Consider the following 21,064-nt stretch of genomic DNA (forward strand, 5'->3'; position numbering starts at 1 on the left):
CCCGAGCCCGCTTTGATGTGCTGATGCGGCCTGGAAGGGGCCGCTTCACACCTCGGGCTCTGGATAAAGCGGCCGCGGGGCCGCTGGCCCCCAGACGCGCCGCCGCTGTCATGGCCCAGCCGCTGCGCCCGCCGCTCCCCGAGTCCTGGATCTCGTCCGCGGACTGGGGCCGACCTCGGCTGCCACCGCCCTCCAACAGGGACCGCGGCTGCTCCCCCGCCTCGTCCCCAGACTCTTGGGGCAGCGCCCCGGCCGGCAAACGGGTGCCAAACCCCATGCGGCCCGCGGCCCTCCCGGGCCCCCGCATCCCGGGCCCCGGCAGGCGCGGCCGTCTGGGCTGCGGGCAGCGGCAAAGCGCCAGCGAGCGCGAGAAGCTGCGCATGCGCACGCTCGCCCGCGCCCTGCACGAGCTGCGCCGCTTTCTGCCGCCGTCCGTGGCGCCCGCCGGCCAGAGCCTCACCAAGATCGAGACGCTGCGCCTGGCCATCCGCTACATCGGCCACCTGTCGGCCGTGCTGGGCCTCAGCGAGGAGAGCCTGCAGCGCCGGCGCCGGCGGCGCAGCAACGTGGCGTCCCCGCGGGGCTGCCCGCTCTGCCCCGACGGCGGCCCCGCGCAGGCGCAGACGCAGGTGCAGGTGCAGGTGCGCGGCCCGGGCCTGGGCTCAGCCGCCCACGCCGGGGAGTCCTGGGGGTCCCCACCCGCCTGCCCTGGAGCCCGAGTCATGCTCGAGACGCCCGACCCGCTGATGCTGTACGCTGAGGCTGCACGTCCCGAATGGCAGGCGACGGAGCTGAGCCCCTCCTCTCCGGTTAGTACCTCCTTCCCCGTGCGGGGTGGCGCCCCAGGCGCACAGCCCTCTGCGAGGACCGGCCACCCTGCTGCACCACCGCTGGCAACCTGGTCTCGCCTACTCGCTCTCCGGAGCAACGTAGTGTGCCCAGGGCGTCAAGCAACGACGCCACGCAGGGACAGGGTCCAAAGGTCCCCTGAGAGTGGAGCCTGCAAGCGTGGACACTCGCACATGCCGTCCAGTGCTGAGGGCTACGCTGTTCTCTCTCTCCTTGCAGCCCTTTTCTGGCGACGTGCTGGCCCTGTGGGAGACCTGGACGCCCCTCTCGCCTCTGGAGTGGCTGCCGGCCTGAGGAACCCTCGTGACAATGGACAGCTGGGGCCCTGTCTGGGAGCACCGAAGCTTTTTGGCTTCAGCACCTTCGAAATGGTTCCTCTCCAGACTGCCTCTCTTGGAAGAGGGCACCAGTGATACTGGCATGGACATTCCTGCAGGTGACAGCCTGTCCCCATCCAGGACAGCCCTCCCCAGCCCCTCCCTCAATGGGGGGACCCATAGGGTAGACACTTGAAGCAGGCAGGAGTCTGTGCCTAGTGTGAATTTATTTATTTATGAATAAACAAACTGTGCAGGTGTCAGTTGGCAATTGCTTCTTCCTCTAGGTGGACACGTAGCTCCCTCTCTCCCCTCCAAAAAAGAACAAGGGGAGTTGGGAGTGGCTCTTGCAATCTTCAGTCCCCCAAACCCACAGGCCCAGGCCCCTTCCACCTTGCCCCCAGCCCTGGCTCAGCATCTCCTGTTCCAGATGGGTCAGCCTGGAAGGGTGGAGTGGGGCCTTCCTAAGAGAAAGTGGCAGCAAGTACAATCTGTTTATCTTTTCTTTGAACCTGATGGGGAACTGGATAAAACCAAAATATCTCTGTAGAACATACAACTCTATTATTGAGTACTTTTTGTACATCAGGTACCTCACACATATTACACCCAAATAGCCATTTTGCAGAAAAATAAGAATATTTTGTTAGCTCCATTCATTCTGGGGCTTGAGGGGGGACCAGCTTCATGGGGTCATTTCACTGTGTCTCAAGGCCTTACTACGCTTGTGCTGGAGCATCCTGGCCTTGGACCCTGGGGTTTTCCCATCTCCCTTCTCTCTGGTTTCCCTCTCACGTGGTTTAGGGACATAAATAACATCAGTGGGGCAGTCCGAGTTTATATAACCATGACCTCCTAGAAGCCTAGCTAGGATGAGAGGAGGGGCCTGACAGGTTGCATCCAGATGCCCACAGATGACCTTCAAGCAGTCAGCGGCTGTGCTGCATCTGCCTTGGCTGGTTTCAGATCAAGGCAGCACTGTGTTGGGGGGAGGGAGCCTTCGGCCCAGAAAGAGCGTGGCCTCAGCCCGCCATGGAGCAGTCAGGCTTGGAGGGTGGGCTGGGGTGGTGCGAGGGGGTGTAGGCTCTGCCAACCCTCTCCTTCACCCTCTGTAGATACCCAGTTCTCTCCTCCCCCTCAAGTGTCTGGAATAAAGGTCTTGGTGTGTTTTACAAGAGCCTTGTTGAGATAGAATTCACGTACTATAAAATTCACCCTTTTAAGGTATACAATTCAATGGCTTTAGTATGTTCATAGAGTTGTGCAACCATTGCCACTGATTTTAGAACATTTTCACCCCTAAAAAGAAACCCTGCACCCATCAGCATCACTCCCTATTATTCCCCCGTCCCAGCCCCTGGCAACTAGTCATCTACTTTTTGTCTGCTACAGGTTGCCAGACATGCTTCTGGACATTTCATATAAAAGGAATCATAATTATGGCATTTTGTGTCTGGCTTCTTTCACTGAGCATGTTTTTAAGGTGCATGTATGTTGCCTGCTGTATCAGAACTCATTCCTTTTTATTGCCCATTAACATTCCATGGGACAGCCATTGATGGTGATGGGTTTGTTTCTAAAGCACTTCGGAGGTCATTTCCAGTGCTCTGGCCCTGGCCAGGGAAGGGTGGTAATGCAAGTGGGGTCAGGTCCCCGATCTGCAGTTCAGGGGTCCCAGGGTACCCCTTGGCTGGTGTTTGGCTGCAGAGAGTGGGATCCAAAAGCTGAGGCCTACGGGTGGTGGGATCTCACACCTCCGTCACCCCCCTTTCCTGCACCTCTGCCCCATCTCTCACTCCCCTCCCAGGACCCTAACTGGGGTGGGGCGGGAAGTCTTCTCCTGGAGCCAACCCAGCTTACAAAATCTATTTGCATGGCAAAGGCCCTGCGTTTTAGGATGGGGAATTAAAGTTATTAGCAAGTCTTTTCACAGATAAGTGGGGCTCATTGGCCAGCCCCCTTCCCTGCAGAGGGCCTCTCCTCGCGCTCAAAGCAGGGAGCAGCCCACTGTTTATTAGCACCTGGGTGTGAATTTTCATTAACAGGTCCCTGCTAATAGCTGCTGAGACAGAAGATTGGAGATAGGAAAGGTCGCTTCCCACCCCAGCCTGGCTTCCTGGCCCCATCAGCCCCATCTGCATCCGCATCCGCAGCTGGAAGGAAGGAAGGAACCCCGCCTGCCCGTCCACGGTGAGAACACCAGTGTCCAGGTAGGCAGCCACGCCAGGTGGGAGGGGAGCCTCTCTCCCTTCAGTTCTCAGCCCACCTATGAGGTGACCCAGTTACGGGGCCATTTGAAGAATGGGAGAGTTAAGTAAGGAGAGGCTAACTAAGGTGCCCATACAGATGCTAAGTGGCAGTGTTGGGATTTGGACCCAGGTATGACCCCAGACCTGTGTACTTAACCCCTGGGTGCACTGCCCTTGCTACAGCTGAACACCAGCTTGTCCCAAGAACAAAGGGCCTTCAGTGGCACCTCACCTCCCCTGAGGCTGTGGCAGGGTGCCCAGCCTGGAGCGGTCTGGGCCCAGGCCCAGCACGGTGTGAGGCGGGAGTGGGAAGGAGCGCACCAGGATGGGGGCGTTCTGGTCACTGCTGGCCCTCAGCTGCCCTGTCTCCCACAGAGCAGCCTTCATAGTCCCACCTGGTCAGATGCCAGCGGTAGAGAAACGAGCATTTCAGAGCGGCGACCGTGGGCCAGGCTGTGTGCTTAGGGCTGGAAACTCGCCACCTAATTTCAACTCACTGTAGCCGCAGAGCTGCTGGAGGGGTGGGCGGCGTGCGCTTATCCCTCTGTCACAGCTGAAGCACAGGAGCTCGAGGAACTTTCCACAAAGCTGGACGTGGCTACTAGGGAAGCGGACAACTGTGGGTGGGTGGTTGACAAATCCTGTATTTGGGAAAGCCCTGGCAGGCAGGCGTGTGTGCGTGTGTGCGCATGTGCGTGCGTGTATTAGGGGTGGGGTATAGAATAAAGTTCCTCACACACACTGGCCACCTGCCATTGCCGGTGGGGAACCTGGTTCTGCTTGCTGGCCACACCAGCAGTGTAGAAGCCGATGCGGATGGGCCAACATCTTGAGGGGCAGCTAAGTTGACTGTTGTGCATTCAAGCGATTTATTCAAGGACATGCCAAGGTCACAGTTTGAACGCAGGGGCAGAGGAAGAGGGGTGGTGGTCAACGATTGTCTGCAGAGCAGGGCTGGGGAGCTTGGCTAGGTTTCCGGTGGGGCGGGTGGTGCGCCTGGAAGGCGGCCGAGCTCACATCCAGCCGGGACTTGATCTGGCCTCACCATCCTCTGACCCCGAGCCATCCTCTGGTCTTAATAAGCAAGGCCATCTAAGTGACACATGGGGTTCTGACCCTAAGGGTTCTGAAACGCTCCCTCCTGGAGAACTGGGGTAGCACAGGGCTGGGGAGGGAGGCTAGCCCCATCTCACGGCAAAGCCCCTGCTGTCTCCACCCTGAGAGCGAGTGCCTCCTTAAATTTTCCACCCGGACGCTCATTTGCTTCACCCTAGTCCCAACATTCCCCTGAGAAGACAGAAGGTTCTTGATGTTTCCAAGGGGCTCTGTCACCCAAGGGGCAAGGACTTCTTTTGGGGCCACTGGCATGGCCTGCTCAGCCTGGCGGCATGCTGGCTCCAGGTGGCTAGAGTCGGGCAGCCCAGCCTGCCAGTTGGGGATCCCCAGCCTTGTGCTGCCTCTGCCAGACCCTGCTCCCTTCTCCCCAATCCTGGGGACCCAGCACATAAGGCCCCTTGTGCTGCCTCAGCTCCCCTCTCCCTCCCACCCCTTCCTCACAGGCTGGGAAACCAGGAGGTGGCAGCAGTGACTTTGGAGGGGGTGGAGCTGGGTTCCCCGTCCGGCTCAGCACCCCTCCCCTCAGGGCTGTGTCATCTCCCTTTCCTCAGAGGGCTCTTCTCCTCTTCCCCTCATCCGGCCTTAGTTTGGGGGCCATGACCCTCACCCCCTCCAGGGATGGGCACGTGCCACAGACCTGCACCGGCAGGAATGAGGCCACATTCAGGCCAGTGAGGAGCAGGTTCAGGGCTTTGCTGGAACCACTGAGAAAGGACATTTACTATGGGTGCTGGTGGCGGTGACCCCAGCAAAGGGCGGACCTGAAAGGGGGATTAGAACTGAGAGGTGGAGGGGGATTCCGGACGTCATTTCAATACGTGGATCCAGCGTCACTCCCGGATGTCTAAGTTATCTGAGCCAGCGAATGCCCCTTTTTGCTAAAGGCAGTTTGAGTTGGGTTTCGGGCATCTGCTGTTGAAACAGGGCTTGATACAGGCTGTTCTGAGTTGTGTAACCTGAATCTCAGTTTCCCTCTCTGGAAAGTGGGGATCATGATAATATCTGTGTTTCATAGGTGACTTACGGGTTAAATGTAAAATACGCAAACCACATAAATGCTGGTTCCCCATCATCTTCAGGTGGTGTGTGAGGCCCAGACCCTCTTCCTGAATTCTCTTCCCTTATCTCAAAAGAGAGCTGGCACAGTCCCTGCTGTGTAGACGAAAAGAATTATTGTAAAAAGCTGCTTTTGCCACTGTGTCACCAATCCCGTGGCGGCGAGGAGAGGGGGCAGCGTGTCTCAGGCAGGGACCCGTTCATCCAGCGGGACATCCAGACAGTATCAGTGCGGTTCGGGAGCCGTTGTGCAATGAGTGTGCACACCCCCAGGCACTGTCACCCTGAGGCTGGGAGAAGTTAACACCTCGGTTCTCGAAGGAACCACACGGTGTCCTCAGAGAGGCAGACACGTCCCTGGAGCTGCTGGGGACCCCTCGCCTCATTTTTCTGGGAGGGCAGTTTTCTGGGAGGTGCCTCTCTGGCCTGCTCCTGGCCCCCCAGCACCCCTGCCTCATTCCTGTGGCCTCGGGCTGCCATCCCTCCACCCAGCCTCAGCTCCGTGAGGCGAAGAGCCACGGGAGGCCACACAGCTGCCGCCTTGCTTGTTTGAGGAAAGTGGCTCTCCAGGGCCTATGAGGCGGGTGGTCCCCACCAGGCCTGGGCCTCTGGTTGACCCAGCAGCAGGGCCCCGCTGGGGTCTGGGCTGGGTGGGAATGACGGATTACACACCACGGCAACTGGGAGTCTGGGAACAATATCACTGTTTATTTGGGTGCACGTATGCCCCCCTGAGAGCTCTGACAAGAGGCTTAGTGGTTGAAGGTCCCCACAATAACACCTTTGCCCTTGCTGGCTCTGCAGAGGCCCCAGATGGCAAGTCCAGGCCCCTTGAGCTGTGGCTCTTTTTGTATCTCTCGGCCGCTGGGCGTCCTGAGGAGCAGCTGCCTAGTGGCTGAGACCTTTTCAGAGAGCCCCAGGGTGGTGGCAGCATCACTTCTTGGAGTTTTCTCTTTGGAGAAACAAGGAGTACCTCTGCAGCCGGGCCCAGTGCTCCTGCTCCTTCACCTGGTTGTTCTCCAGCTGCTGAAAGCTGAGGGCCACACAACCAGTGAAGAGAGGAACCTCCCTGGCTCCCGCGCCCCAGGGCAGACCTCAGCCACCTGTGCTAACACGAGAAACTCTCAGAGATACACCTGCCTCACCTCTGTGTCTGCAGGACCCAGCCTGGTACACAGGTGCTCAGGAAGCCTGTGCTGAGGGATGCTAGGTCTGACGTTCTAACCCATGCGGTGCACGCTGATAGACTGGGAGAGTGATTTTTCCCCCCGGTTAACCGAGATAAGCTATTCGAGAGTGAATTGAGGAACTAAAAGTCCATTTGCAAACAAAATGTGGTGCATACGTACAATGGACCACCGAGCCTTAAAAAGGAAGGACTCATGCTGCAACATGGATGAATTTTGAGGATTCCACTTTTGTAAAGACATTTGGGTTGCGCCTTTTAAAAAGTGAGAGCTGTTTTTTTAAAAATAACAAATAAATGTACGTTCCCTGCAGAACAATCCAAAAAGCCCAGAATCGCCCCTCACCGTGGGCAGAGATGGGCACCACCTTTAGCAGGGGCGGCTGTCCTGTCGCCTCGGCCTGGAGAGTTGGGGGAGGGAGGGGCGCAGCCTGGCGGCAGCTTCCTGCCTTGGGTGCCAAAGGGGACGGAATGACGTAGAACACTTAGGGCAAACAGGAAGAGGAACGCTTTTGGGGAGAAAGATGATGATTGTAGTTTTGATTTGTTTTGAGGCTCTGCACATGGGACAACTATGTAAGAGATAAACATTTTTTTAACTTACAAGAGTAATCTATACATTGCTTCTTTTAAATAAAATCAAACAACATAAGTGGATACAAAATTAAATCTCCCTTGTACCTCAGATCCTTATTTTCTGTTCCCAAAGCAAGTAATTCACTTCTTGTATATTCTTTAAAATTTTCACACACACACAAGCATAGACATGCATATCATCTTTTTTTAAAACTTAAATGGAAGAGTGCAACACATTGTTGTGCACCCTGCTCTTTTCACTTCAAACCTATCCTAGAAATCACTCCTGGGCAGCGCTCCCAGATCTGCCTCATTCTCTCCCGAGACTGAGGACACTTAGGGTTTCCCGCCTTTTGCCAGGACGGCCAGGGCCGCAATGGACGTCCTGGCATGCGGCCATCTGGGGAGGTGGGCGGGTGGGAGGCAGAGTGGTGGTGTGCAGGTTAGAAACTCGGGCTTTAGACTCAAACTGCTTGTGTTCAAACCCTGCTCCTTCCCTTACAAGCTGGTCACCTTGGATGGGTGATCTGACCTCTGTGAGCCTCAGCTTTCTCCCTGTACAGTGGGGATAATAATACTGAGAGATAAGATTATGCCCACAAAGCACTTAGCACAGTACCTGGCACATAGTAGGTGGCCAATAAAGGTTAATTATTACGCTACTGATGCTGCTGCTGGTAAATACGTGGAAGTGAAACTGCCGGGTCAGGGGTCGGAACAACATGGCATCAGTGAGTGACCGCGCCGGAGGCAGCCGGATAGATGGGACAAGAACAGGTTTTAAAAGGAAGGTCAGAAACGAAGCCATGTGCTCAGGGAGAACATGGGTATTTTTAAAATATAATGTTGGTTAATAAATAATAAATAATGGTTAGCCTGCACTGAGTGTGCCAGGCAATGTCCTATGAGGAGATGTGATCGTCACCCCATTTTACAAAGAAGGTCACCAAGGCTTGCCCCAGTCACACAGCTAGAGGGTGCCAGAGTCAGGTCTTACCCTGAACGCCCTCTACTCTAACCCCTCGCCCCAGTGGGACTGCGGAGCTTGCACCCTGGCTTGGAGGCTCTCTACAACCGGCCCTCAGCAAAGCCTAAGGGAGAAGGCTGAGAATTCCAGCTATGAGACACTGAAAACTTCTGTCTGGCTAGACAAGCAATCAAAACAACTTCAAAGACAAACCAAGAAGAGTTATCTGCAACACGCTGACAAAGAACTCTTAAAATCAAAAGAAAATGAGCACATCCATGGGGAAGGACCCAGGGTGGGGCACACAAGGAGAGAGAGAAATTTATAATAGACATGCCAAAAAGATGCTCAGCCTCCTTCATTTCCAAATTAAAATAACCCTAAGCTGTGGATGCTTGTCCCTGTCTAGCCAGCGTGGGAAGGGCGAGGCCTGGGGCATCCTCACCCGGAGCAACGGGAGCGCGAGGGCGCGTCTCTGGAGCAGCTCTGGGTGGGCGCACTCGGTTCAGACGTGCCGGTCCCACAACTTTCAAGTCCACTTCCAACTTGCCTTACAGAAACATGAGGGCAAACTCACCCAAATGGCTGCGTAAGGACGTTGGGCTGGAACAGTGGGGCCAGACTGAGCCACAGGGAGTCTGCAGAGGGGAGGAGGACGCAGGGGTGGTGTGTGGACTGCGCTTCCCTGAGCCGGCTCCAGCTCTGGCTGTAGAGCTAGGAAGGTGCATGCTATTGTTTGCTAACATGGGAACATGGTGACATTATCCCATAATTAGGACAAGCCATCAGAGAGGAAGAGACTGCCAACCAGATGAAAGAGAAGATAAGCAGAGGCAGGAGGGCTCCCTGTCTTGGGGAAGGGGATGGGCCGAGACCTCAAATCCAGGGGCAAGTACTAAATACCAGTCTTGGGCATGAGCAAGGGCACCTGTTTCTCTGAGTCAGGAGGCAGGTGGGTATGGTGGTGGGAAGTGACTCGGGTGACCCAGGGAGAGGGCGGCCAAGGGACCAGAGTGCTCTGGGAGGCAGGAGTTGAGCCAGGCGGGGGTGGTGGGAGATGGCTGTGTGTGAAGTGGACAGACGGAGGCTGGGCGGGCACCCTCCCCCCCCCAACAGCACCAGTCGCCTTTGCAGTGTGACTTCCTTTGACAGTGCTCAGCAGCGAGGAAGGACCGGGAGGATGGCTGGTTCGTCTGAGGCTGGCACTGACTGGCAAGGGGTTTATGGGAACCCCCTGGTGAAAGCCCTCTAGGGAGCCTGCGACACCCTCTCTCCACCATCAGCAAACACAGATTTCCCCTCCCACACTGCTCTCTACCGCTCCCTACTGTTCTGAAGCAAGGTGCTGACAAAGCGTGTGCGTGCATCTTCCGAAAAGACGGGCTGCCCATCACCGAGTGGGAGAGAAGATGTGACATCTACCTGCCAGTCCCTGCACAAAGCCTTTGCATTCAAACAGCCTGACTGTGTGCACATCCCGGGTCTACGAAGCTATAATTTCAGGAGAGATTCATCCTTTTGCTTCTCAAGAAAGGCAAAGAAAAGTTAAGACAGGCCCACGGTTTCGGCCCCAGGGACGGTAATGAAGTGGGGCAGGATACCATTCCTCACCCTCCTCCTCCAACCTTGAGGAAAATGCCACCTGGCGCCCACACAGGCCTGGCCTGCCTCTTGCCGGGGAGCCGGTGCTGTGTGGATCCCCGACTGTGGGGTCATAGCGAAGCCCACATTCTGGCAGAAAGCTGGGTGGGGAGCACCTGACTTTTGCTTGGCATTCCACAGGGAACATGGGGGAAAATCTTTATTTCTGTTTCCTAATGTCCTGAAAATTCTGTCTTGTGATCAAAAGTTTGACCCAGCCAGAGACATTGGACACTAAAACAACAAGAAGTCGAGCCAGAAGGAAATGGTCCCGCTGAGGCCTGGGCTAGAGGGGAGCAGAAGTCAGGCCCCGGGCGGGGCGGCACATTTGGTGCTAGTTGGCCTCCTTCACACCGGCTATTTACCAAAGTCCCAGTGTGGGTTTTGTGAAAACAATTTGGACAGACTGCTGAAACTTTGAATCAATTGCCACATCACATGAACTGCCTTAAAGTTGCACCTAGTTTTAGGGCCAATGAAAACTATTTCAGACATGGGAGTAAATAGAAAAAAAAAAGATGATTAGAATCTCTGGGGCATATATGGATATGTGTGATAAAACAAGGAGAGTCAAGTGTTAATGACAGGGTTTAGTTTGTAGGGACACGGGAGGTGGGGGTTACTGAAATGTTTTTCAAAGCTGCTACATGTTTGGGAACTTTCATCATAAAATGTTGGGGAGCACTCTTTGGGAAAGCCCAGACATCACACCTTTGAGCAGTAGAACAGGAAAAGCCTTCTTTAAATCGTAGTGTTTCCCAACCCAAACCAGAGCTGGGGTGCCCCAGGGCATATGATTTGGATAATATGATCAGGTCTAAGTAAAAGTTCCTTCAAGCCCAATCCCAGGAACCAGGACCTGGGGCCTGCCCCCAGCCACATGCTGTGTCCCCTCCCAGCTCCCCTTAGCTTTCCTGTTCCCCAATGCTCCCCACCCCTCTGCCCCCATTCAGCCTCCAGCCCTGCTCCTGGCCCCCAGTGCCCCTTATGGTCAGCCCTGCTGACTCAGGCCCTCTTCCCTTAGGAGGCAACCTCTGTACCCCACCCAGCTGCTGGGGAGCCCCACTGGGGAGGGGCTGGGGCTGGGACCTAGGAGCTAAGCTGTGTTGACAAGGAGGGAGACATCTGGGAAGAGGGAGGTGGAAGGGTCCCCCAGATTCTTGAGGGGCCAGGATGGCCTCTGGTATTCCAGAGTCCAGGGGAAGTCAGGGCTGACAGGAGGGTCATCTAATTCAAGTAGCTCCAAACATAGAGGAGTGAAGTAAATTGCAGACATTCTTCCTACAGAATATTACGTGGACACAAAAAACCATATTTACAAAGATGTTTTTCTCAAAATCAAAAAGTCTTCAGATTATATTCTGGGATGACATAAATCCAGATAAAAAAGTGAATGTGAAAGATGGTCTCATTTTCTGACAATGGCAAGGGGAGAAACCTGAAAGGAAATGCACGGACACAGTGGTGGCAGCGCTGGTGATTTTTGGTGGTGGCATTACGGGTTATTTAAATTTTCTTTTTTGCATTTTCCTGCTTTCCAAATTTCTATTAAAATACAAGTGAATATATATCATCACTTATATCAGAAATAACAAATATACTTTTTCACATTGGGAAATTACTCTGTGGAGGTAGTAGTTCTATGGTTGAATCAACTTTTGTGGGCTAAGTAGGGCTCAACAGGTGTCTGAGGGCAGGTCCCCTTGGTCAAAGCTGAGAAATGTCAATTAGTCTGCAGCCAGGTGGGAGGTGAGCTGCCCAGAGCTGGAGCCACCGTACCTTGGCCCTTTCCCACAGGTAGGGCAGCCTGTTGGCCTTGGGTGGTGTGGGTGGGCTCATCCTTTCTAGGCTAGTAAAAGGAAGGGGTTTGACAAGAATCAACAGAAAAAGAAATACACTCATTAAACAAGGTGTGCTTGGAGCTTCAAGTGAGAAGCTAGAAAGCTTTTGGCCAAGATGCCTCCCCTGGACAACTGCTCATTGCAGCCATGACTGAATCTCATGCTCTTGACTTAGAATTTCACCATCATTTTTAATCTATTTCCCAAAACAATGCATATTTTTTTGTAAAAAAGTTGCAAACAGGGAAAACACACAAAGAAAAACCATGCATACTTCTATCGCCTGAATATAACCAATGTTACTACTGGTGTAATATTCCCAGTTTTCTCTCTTTTTCACTCAAAATCAGGATTATACTGTAAATTATATTTTATAACTTCTCCCTATCTTTTAATTTTGAAAAATCTCAAACCTGTAGGAAAGTTGCAAGTAGTACAATGAACCTTCACCTAGATTCACCAATCGTTAACATTTTATCTCCCTCTCTCTCTCTGTCTCTATAAATATTTTCCTGGACCACTTGCAAGTAAGTTGTAGGCATCGTGACAGTCCCCCAGTTCTTCAGCTGCGTGTCCTGAGAGCAAGTCATCAGGGCTCAGAATGAGAAGCCTCCTTGTGAGGAAGAGCTGAGCATTCTTGGTAAATCTTTAGTTAGGGACAATGTCATCGGTCCCCTTCTTCATTTTCCCTCCGCCCCAAGACTTGTGAGGCCATATTCCTCTCCTTTTAGTTAGGGACAACGTCATCGGTCCCCTTCTTCATTTTCCCTCTGCCCCAAGACTCGTGAGGCCATATTCCACTCCTGGTCAATGTGCACACTGCCCTCCACGAGATACTGACAGCCACCCAGCGACCCACCACAGCACTGGACACAGATGCCGCAGAGAAACGCAGGCATGAGCCAGAAAGCAAAGAGGAGCTGGGGGCCACCTGGTGGTGACATTTAGGATTTTCCCAGGCATGGACTTGGATTAGCAGGGAGGGGACTCATCGTCCTTGTCATACCCGCCACTTGCTGAGCAGCCATCCTGGGCCTGGCACTCTCATGCGCTGTCTCCCTTAATACCCACAAGCCCTAAAAATGAGGCATCACTAAAATGTCCAGAACTCAGCTGGGCACATCTTGGGGGAGAATTACATATTTTTGGAATGACTGAGGAAGCTGAGTCTCTGACGTTAAGTAACTCACGCAAGGCCCCACAGGAGATGGTACCGTGAGAACCAAGCCCGTCTGTTTGGCTCCAGACCTGCACATCTTACCCATTCTGCTTCGGTCCTCCCTGCAGAGAGAGTCTAAATGGAGAGAGGGGGGATAGCCGTGAAGAGACGCTGTGGCCACTGAAGAGATCGCAAAATCTCAGAGGTTACGTTACATAAGGATGTTGTGGCCCTGGGAGGACAAGGAACTGCCAAGGTCTCCCAGCTTTGGAGCAGCAGGCCTGGGTCCAGGATCCAGGTCCAGTGATAACCCCATTCTGCCCCATGTGTGTGGTCAGATCACAGGGGAATTTTCAACAAGAATTTGTAAATCCCCAGAAATTTGTTGTGAGATGGTTGGAAGAGACACTTATCCAGCATGGACCGAGTCCCGTTCAGTGTGCTCTGGAGCAGAAAGCAAAGCAGGCCCCTGGGCCTTGGAGGACTGGGCAGAGTGGAAAGGGGAGGGAAGGGAGAGACGCAGCATAACCATCTATCGAGATGACGGATAAAGGAAGCGGTCTCAGAACAGGGCTCGGCAAACATTTTCTGTAAAGGGCCAGAGTGTAAATCATTTAAACTCTATGGGTCACATGGTCTCTTTCGCAATGCAACGATTCACACAATCAGCCATAGATGACACATAACAAATGGGCATGACTGTGTTTGAACAAAATCTTCTTTGCAAAACCAGGCATTGGGCTGGATGTGGCCCACAGGCCATAGTTTGCAAACCCCTGTTTCAATGATTGAGTCTAATAATCCAAACATGCTTCAAAAAAAAAAAAAAAAAAGGAATTGAGAAAGTAAAAAGATGGTCTTGACAGGAAGAAAACGCCAACTGGAAGCACTTCTTTGCTACAGCCTGAATCAACCACACCTTTTCTAGCAATCCAGCCATGAATCAGAGTGTGGCTGGTGGGCTGCAATGCGGGGGTGGGGGGGGGGAGGAGTTTAAATCACTTAGGCAGGAATTGAAATGCTGAAAGGACCTTACTATAAAACAAACTCCGCTATCCCCGGTCCAGAGACAACCCCGGACGCAGGAGGGGCTGTAAACACAGAACTCTTTACCTCTTCTGGAGGAAACGCTCACATCTTATCTCCAGCGGCAGAGCCTGGGGGAAGGCCATGTTATCCAAGTCGCTTTGAGGAATGGTACAATTTTTTGAGATGTTTTCCAGGAGTGGGTAGTCCTCAAAATTAAAATAGAAAATAGAATTTTGGATTTCAGCATCATCGGTGGAGCCAGTTTTATGTGGACGGTCATCTGCAATGAAAGAAGAACAAACACCACGTCCTCTGTGATGACTGCGGTCCAGGTGGGCACATGGGGGCTGCCCTCTGCTTACAAAGGCTGGGTTGTCTGGGTTGGGCTGTGAGGGGCTCACTTGCTCCAGAGGAGCAGGAGTCCGGAGAGGAGACCTTGCTGGCATTGTATCAAAGCACCCTGTGAGGACTGAGCTGCGGCACTGTTTGGTCGGTGGTGGAGGGGGACGCAGAGTGGGAGGAGCCTGGTGGGATTACTCTCTGCTGTGTGACAGGGCGGAGACAGTCAGGGAAGAAGTGGTCAGCAGGCCACAGGTCTTGGCATCACCCCGAGCGTCACGGTCCCCCTCTGTACCTCGGAGCAGGAAACATGGGGGCTGTGAAGACACGATAAACACTGGTTTCCAAGGGACTTCCAGATGGAAGGATGTGGGGGGAGCAAAGGCACAGATGACTTCATGCTTGGCCACATCCATGAGGCACACAGCGCCATTCTTAGAAAAGATCAGCACCTGGGAAGCAAAGAGATGGTGAGTGGGGACCTCTCCTGGACTCTGTCCCTTACAAGAAGGTAGAGTGTAGAGGTCGCCCCAATAAGGAATACGAGAAGCAGCTGGACATAAAACATGCGAACAGAACTGATCTGGCCCTTGGGCGCCCAGCCTCTGGACCCATCCGGGGCTGCTGGGGAATTGCAGACACGTGTGTGCTGAGTCCTCTGGGGCCACCCTCAGCAAGCAGGCCTTCGTGCATGTGCCGTCTGCTCCAGGGCTGAGCTTCCCCTTTCGGCCAGGCCTCTCTTCCTGGTTCTTCCCTGCATCTCCACTGAAGGCTCAGCCTCAACGTGGCCAAGATGCAGTCTCTCCCCTTGCTCCTGACTCCCTGCCCTTCCTTCCCACCGCCTCAGGGATCCTGCTCAATCCAATAGCCTGAGGTCCTCCTGGCCTGGGATCCCAGATCTCTCCTGCCTGCACCCTGTCCTCTCTGTAGTGAACAGGCTACACTCGCCCCCTCCTTAAAAAGCCCCCTTTAGCCCTGTTTCCTCCAGCTGCCACACCACTTTCTCCTCCCTCCCACAAGAGGGTCTCTTGTCACCCTGTCCACTCCCCCACCTCCTGCCATCTGTCTCCACCAGGTGCTTGGTTTCTCCTTAGCACAGGATGCTGAGTTCTCACCTGCACACTCCTCCCTGAGTGTGCAGGACCCACCTGTGCTTTTCCCTGGAGTCCCTCTCAGTCACTTCATGAGCTCTCTCTCCTTGCCCTGGAAGTGACGGCAGTACCCACAGGAACCTCTTCCCTCATCTCCTCTCTTTGACTAGGGGGACCTGCTGGAACCCACAGCTTCAACCATCGCTCACTAACTCTAACTGGCTGCTGGGCATGGAATCTACATTGTGAGCCCTGGGATCTCTCGGCGGAGCCTCCCCTGGGGGTCCTGCCCTCGCCTTCTGCAGGGCCACAGTGGGAACACAGACTGTCTCTCCAGGCCTGCGTTCCCTCAGTGGGCCCGTGAGGATTAGGGAATCGGCGCTGCGAGTCAGGACCAACCGCGGTGATGCCTCCGCTCCTGTGGTACAGCTGCAGACGGCTGGGACTGCGGAGTTGTTTCCTACCATCTCTCCGCTCTCCAGCCCTTCCCTGAATATGCCGCTCTCCTGCTCTGACCTCTCCGTCTCAAGTCCCATCCTCGACAAGGGCACATCCACGCTCTCCTGCCCGGCATGCAGGCCCTCCACGGTCCCAACCCCAGGCTCCTCCCGCTCCACATCCCACAGCAGCTGACACTGCAGCTACTCAGACTTCCCGCAGGGCCTGGGCACACTGTGCTCTCCGCCTCCATGGTGCTGCCTTCTCAACTCCTCTGCCTCAGCTCAGATGTCACCTCCTCCAGGAAGTACACTGCCCTCGCCTGCTGCCCATGTTTGCAGGTTGAGTTAGGGGACCCCTCTCTCTGTTCCATGCCTTCATTGCAAGGTCATATCACAGCCTTTCTCGTGTTCTAGGGCAGCTGCTTGGTGACTTGTCTGTCTTCCCGAATGAATTATGAGCTCTATAAAGGCAGGTACTTTCTCTTTTATATCTGTAAACCCAGAAGCTAGTCCAGGGCCTAGCTCATAGTGGGCCTTCAACAAATATTTTTTTTTTTTTTTTTTTTTGAGACAGAGTCTCGCTCTGTTGCCCGGCTAGAGTGAGTGCTGTGGCGTCAGCCTAGCTCACAGCAACCTCAAACTCCTGGGCTCAAGCAATCCTCCTGCCTCAGCCTCCCAAGTAGCTGGGACTACAGGCATGCGCCACCATGCCCGGCTAATTTTTTCTATATATATTTTAGTTGGCCAGATAATTTCTTTCTATTTTTTTAGTAGAGACGGGGTCTCGCTCTTGCTCAGGCTGGTCTTGAACTCCTGACCTTGAGTGATCCACCCGCCTCGGCCTCCCAGAGTGCTAGGATTACAGGCGTGAGCCACCGCGCCCGGCCTAACAAATATTTTTTGAAGGAAAGATGAACACATTCACAGAAGAAGAATGAGAGGCATGGGGAACCTACCATGCCGGGTAAGGCTGGGACCGGGGCCACTGCACAGATGGCTTCATCCAAGTGCTTTACCGGCCTATAGGACAGAAGACACACAGACATTCTACTTCAAGAGTTTTATAGTTTTGCTATCCTCCTCTAGGCATATATCCTGGGGAAACTCAGGGAAACCAAGAGATATGTGAGGATACTATTCATAGTAGCAAAAAATAAGGAATAATCCAGATATCGATTAGTAAGAGGATGCTTAAGTAACTGTGGTATATTATACAATGGAATACAAACATACAGCAATGAAAGTAAAAGAACTGAGATACGTGTATCAATATGCGTGGCTCTTGAGAACAATGTTGCAAAGCAAGTTACAGAATAAACAGCATTGAAAAACAAATTGGAGAATACATAGAATATGGTTCCATTTACAAGTTTCCTAAATATGCACAGTTAAATAATACACTATTTAGAGATATAGTCATACAAATGTAGCTCGTAAAGGAAAGCAAAGGAATGATGAGTTTGGGCAAATGATATGATAAACTGAAAAAATGATTGGCCATATTTAGCAGTGACTTCCGTCAAAGGGTAGAGTCTATTTTTCCACCGCTTGGACGTGGGTTTGGCCATGGGATGTGCTTTCCCCAGTTGGACATTAGCAAATGTCACATAAGCAGAAGCTTGAAAAGCATTTGTGCATTGGGCTGCCTTCTCTTGCTGCTAGGAGCCCACGTGAGGAAGCCTGAGCTAGTCTGCAGGAGAGGCCATGAGGATAACCAAGGGCCTCTTGCCAACAGCCTCCCAACTGCCAGGTGTGTGAGCGAGGCCATTCTAGAGCTGCCAGGCCTAGCTGAGCTGCAAGCTGCCTGCAGGCACAGGTGAGAGCCTAGGCAAGACCAGCAGAAGAACTGACCAACTCAATCAGCCTGAATTGCTGACCTCCAGAATCAAGGACTAACAATGACTGCTTTCTTAAGCCATTATGTTTTGGGGTGGTTTGTTATGCAGCAATAGGTAATTAATAAGGTGGTTCTTTTTGGGGAGGAGCAAGAAGGATGTGATGAGAGAGAGGCACACAGGGAGCCCTCATGGAATTGCAGATGATCTATTTCCAGTGGGTACAGGGGAGTTGATCTCACATGCACACATGCATTGTATTGATTCATTTCCATGCATAAAATATTTAAAAATGTTTAAAAGAGACAGAGATCCTTGGGGAAGGTGATAAAAGGTTATTTTGGCAGAAATGAGCCACCCCTTGGTCATATGGGATATGAAAGATGTCTTGGTCTGTTTTCTGTTGCTTATAACAGAATACCTGAAACTAGGTAATTTATAAAGAAAAGGAATTTATTTTTTACAGTTCTGGAGACTGAGAAGTCCAAGGTTAAGGGACCACTGAGACCCAAGGTTAAGGCTCTCGCAGCTGGTGAGATCTTTCTTGCTGGTGGGGACTCTGAAGAGTCCTGAGGTGGTGCAGGGTATCACACGGTCGCGGGCTGAGTGTGCTCACGTGCTAGCTTAGGTCTCTCTTCTTCTCATAAAGCCACTAGTTCCACACCCATGATGACCCATTAGTCTATTAACCTGTTAATCCATTAATGTATGAATGGATTGATCCATTCCTAAAGGTGGAGGCTTCATGATCCAATCATCTCTCTCTCTCTCTTTTTTTTTTTCTTTCTTTTTGAGATGGGGTCTTGCTCTTCTCCCACCCACCAGCTAGAGTGCACTGGTGTCAGCCTAGCTCACTGCAACCTCAGACTCCTGGGCTCAAGTGATCCTCCTGCCCCAGCCTCCCAAGTAGCTGGGACAACAGGCACGCACCATCATGGCTGGCTAATTTTTCTATTTTTTGGTAGAGACAGGGTCTAGCTCAGGCTGGTCTCGAACTCCTGGCTTCAAGCAATCCTCCCCTGCCTCGGCCTCCCAAAGTGCTAGGATTACAGGCGTGAGCCACTGCGCCCAGCCCCAATCATCTCTTAAAGGTCCAGTCACCTCTCAATATTGCCACACTGGGATTATGTTTCAACGTGAGTTTTGGAGGGGATATTCAAACCACAGCAGACGTCATTTGTGCCATCATACAGTTTTGCTGGAAAAATCTGTAATATATATATGACATTGGTGATCTTGAGAAGCTCACTGGGAGAATGATGACTATAGGGAAATGGACCGTACTCAGACAGATGGTCAGATTTTACCATGACATAGCATTGTCTGTCCAGCAGGTTAGTTACCCGACCCTACCCTCAAGCCACCAACCTCTCAACAAGCGCCTGGATGGTGGGTCCTTGGGTCCTGTTGGCTTCCACCAGGTGCAGGGAAGCATCTGTGCACAGCACCACACACTTCATCTGGGATCTCACTGGGTCCTCAGGATACATGTTCTGTCCTTTGTGGACCAGGAAGTATTTTAGGAAGTGAATGCTTTGGCAGAAACATCCCTCAGGAAGAGCAATGACCCCAAGAGGGAATCCTGGAAAAATAATTACGTGAGGAGGTCAGAAAAGTGGGGAGGGGGAGGCAGCCATGGGTGCGGGGTCTGTGCCCGGCAAGTATGTGAGGGACTTGCAGGATATGAGGGCAAGATCAAGCAATGAGCTCCCTCTGAGAGCGAAACCAGTGGACTCGGTGCCCAGTGGGAGAGAAAAGCCCCTGTCAGGGGAACGTTCCTGTGATGGGAAGGAGCTGGGGAGGGCACAGTCAGCGCTGGAAGGAAGGAAGCTACGACCCAGCCAGGGACTGAACGACAGCTGCCCACGGGATGCAAAGGTGTATGGACAGAGGGGAGTGGTTGCAGAAAAGGAGGTGCGTGAGTGTGTAGCCAAACAAGAATTTATCACTATCCAAAAAAAAAAAAAAAAAAAGAAAACAAACTATTGGTCAAGGCAATGCTCTTCTTTCCTTGAAATACCTTTTGCTTCTATAATAATGCTGTTGGTTCAATAAATAAAATTCAGGGGGGCCTTTGTGATTTTTTTTTAGCACCATGTGGGAGAACGTCCTCCAATTTGAAATACCACTGAATTCTTCAGACAGAGACAGCCCAAGTACGAAAGGCACTTCACTGGCTTGACGGATGCCCCCTGAGACCAGCCGGCTGCCCCGTGTGATTAGGAGTCCCCGAAAACAGGGCATGAGCTCTGGTTCTCCTCACCTACCAGGAGGGCTGCCCGGGTCGCCTCCACTCTCTAGGGAAACACATTTCCACTTGTAAAATGGCAAACCACTGATTCATTAATTGCTTTTTAAAAAGTTTGATGACAGGGAGATAATTCCCTAGAGACTGATCAATTTAGGGTAAAGAGATACTATTGATTTCTATACCTGCGAAGCAGGACCCTGAAACCCCACCAAGGTGTCATCCACCCAGAATAGCTACTGGTCTCACTTTGACCGCTTCATAGGTCCCTTAGCTCTGATACCAGTGGTGTTCCTGCTGACCGGGGTGGGCGTGCAATAGCAGGATGTGTGACTGGCTTAGTTTGAGAACCTGGGGGCTGGGAGGAGCAGGGCTGAGGTCACATGTTCTTCACTATGCTGGAAGACACTTCTTCAGTGGAGTGCAATAATGAAGGCAATGTCGTTGTACTTCCAGGACCTGGTACAGTGAGTGCCGGGCACAGAGCAGGCACTCCACAGGTACATGGGCAGTAGGGAGCATTAGCATGTACTACGTTCAATAAATGTTTATTGAATGAATGAATGAGGGGGAAGCAGGACCGGCTCTCCAAGATGACTTTAAGGACACAGGGGTAACAGAAGGCCCAGAGACTGCAGGAATTCAGAGCTCCTGGAGTCGCACTTCCCAGAGCCCCCACCCAGGGGCTAGGCAGAGAGGCAGGGGGGGCTCACCTTCGGCCAGGTCCCAAAGCGTAAGCACGCCATCCTCGCAGGCCAGCACCAGGTAGGAGGAGGAGCAGCTGAGCTGAGAGACTGCAATGGGCGCGGCACAGGGCCACACGCCCTCAGGGTCTAAGAGGAAGGACACCACTCACCAGGGTCCCCACGAGACCCTGCACCTGCCCATCACTTCACCTGGCCAACCTGAGACCTAGACTGGCCTGGCTGTTCGGGGCACGGGCACTGGGAGCACCTGTCTGCACTCACCACCTCTCTCCTCTCTACCAAGTGCTATTCTCCTTCCCTATGAAGACACAGTAAGAAGTCACACTATTGTTATTCCACAGCTAACATTGAATGAGCACTTCCTAGGTGCCAGACACTGTTAGGCACTTTACATGCATCATGTCATTTAATTCTCACA

General features: G+C 52.9%; 2 protein-coding genes across 2 annotated transcripts in view; one reads left to right on the plus strand and one right to left on the minus strand.

The window, feature by feature from the left end:
• The first annotated feature begins 110 nt into the window (after positions 1–110).
• On the plus strand, positions 111–1,414 carry MESP1 (mesoderm posterior bHLH transcription factor 1). The gene is made up of 2 exons (XM_045561710.1): positions 111–809; positions 1,069–1,414. Exons 1-2 carry the CDS (start codon positions 111–113, stop codon positions 1,141–1,143), a joined length of 774 nt encoding a protein of 257 aa, XP_045417666.1. The 3' UTR covers positions 1,144–1,414.
• Positions 1,415–6,281: 4,867 nt separating this feature from the next.
• Positions 6,282–21,064, minus strand: part of WDR93 (WD repeat domain 93) — a 47,205-nt gene continuing 32,422 nt past the window's right edge. The window contains exons 11-16 of the mRNA XM_045561711.1: positions 20,653–20,772; positions 19,060–19,273; positions 16,813–16,876; positions 14,621–14,777; positions 14,071–14,266; positions 6,282–6,620 (exon numbers count right to left, since the gene is read on the minus strand). Of these exons, the coding sequence (XP_045417667.1) occupies positions 6,521–6,620; positions 14,071–14,266; positions 14,621–14,777; positions 16,813–16,876; positions 19,060–19,273; positions 20,653–20,772 (851 nt within the window). The 3' untranslated portion in view covers positions 6,282–6,520. The remainder of the gene's footprint in view (positions 6,621–14,070; positions 14,267–14,620; positions 14,778–16,812; positions 16,877–19,059; positions 19,274–20,652; positions 20,773–21,064) is intronic.

This window comes from Lemur catta, chromosome 9 (assembly GCF_020740605.2).
Source record: "Lemur catta isolate mLemCat1 chromosome 9, mLemCat1.pri, whole genome shotgun sequence".
NCBI lineage: Eukaryota > Metazoa > Chordata > Mammalia > Primates > Lemuridae > Lemur > Lemur catta.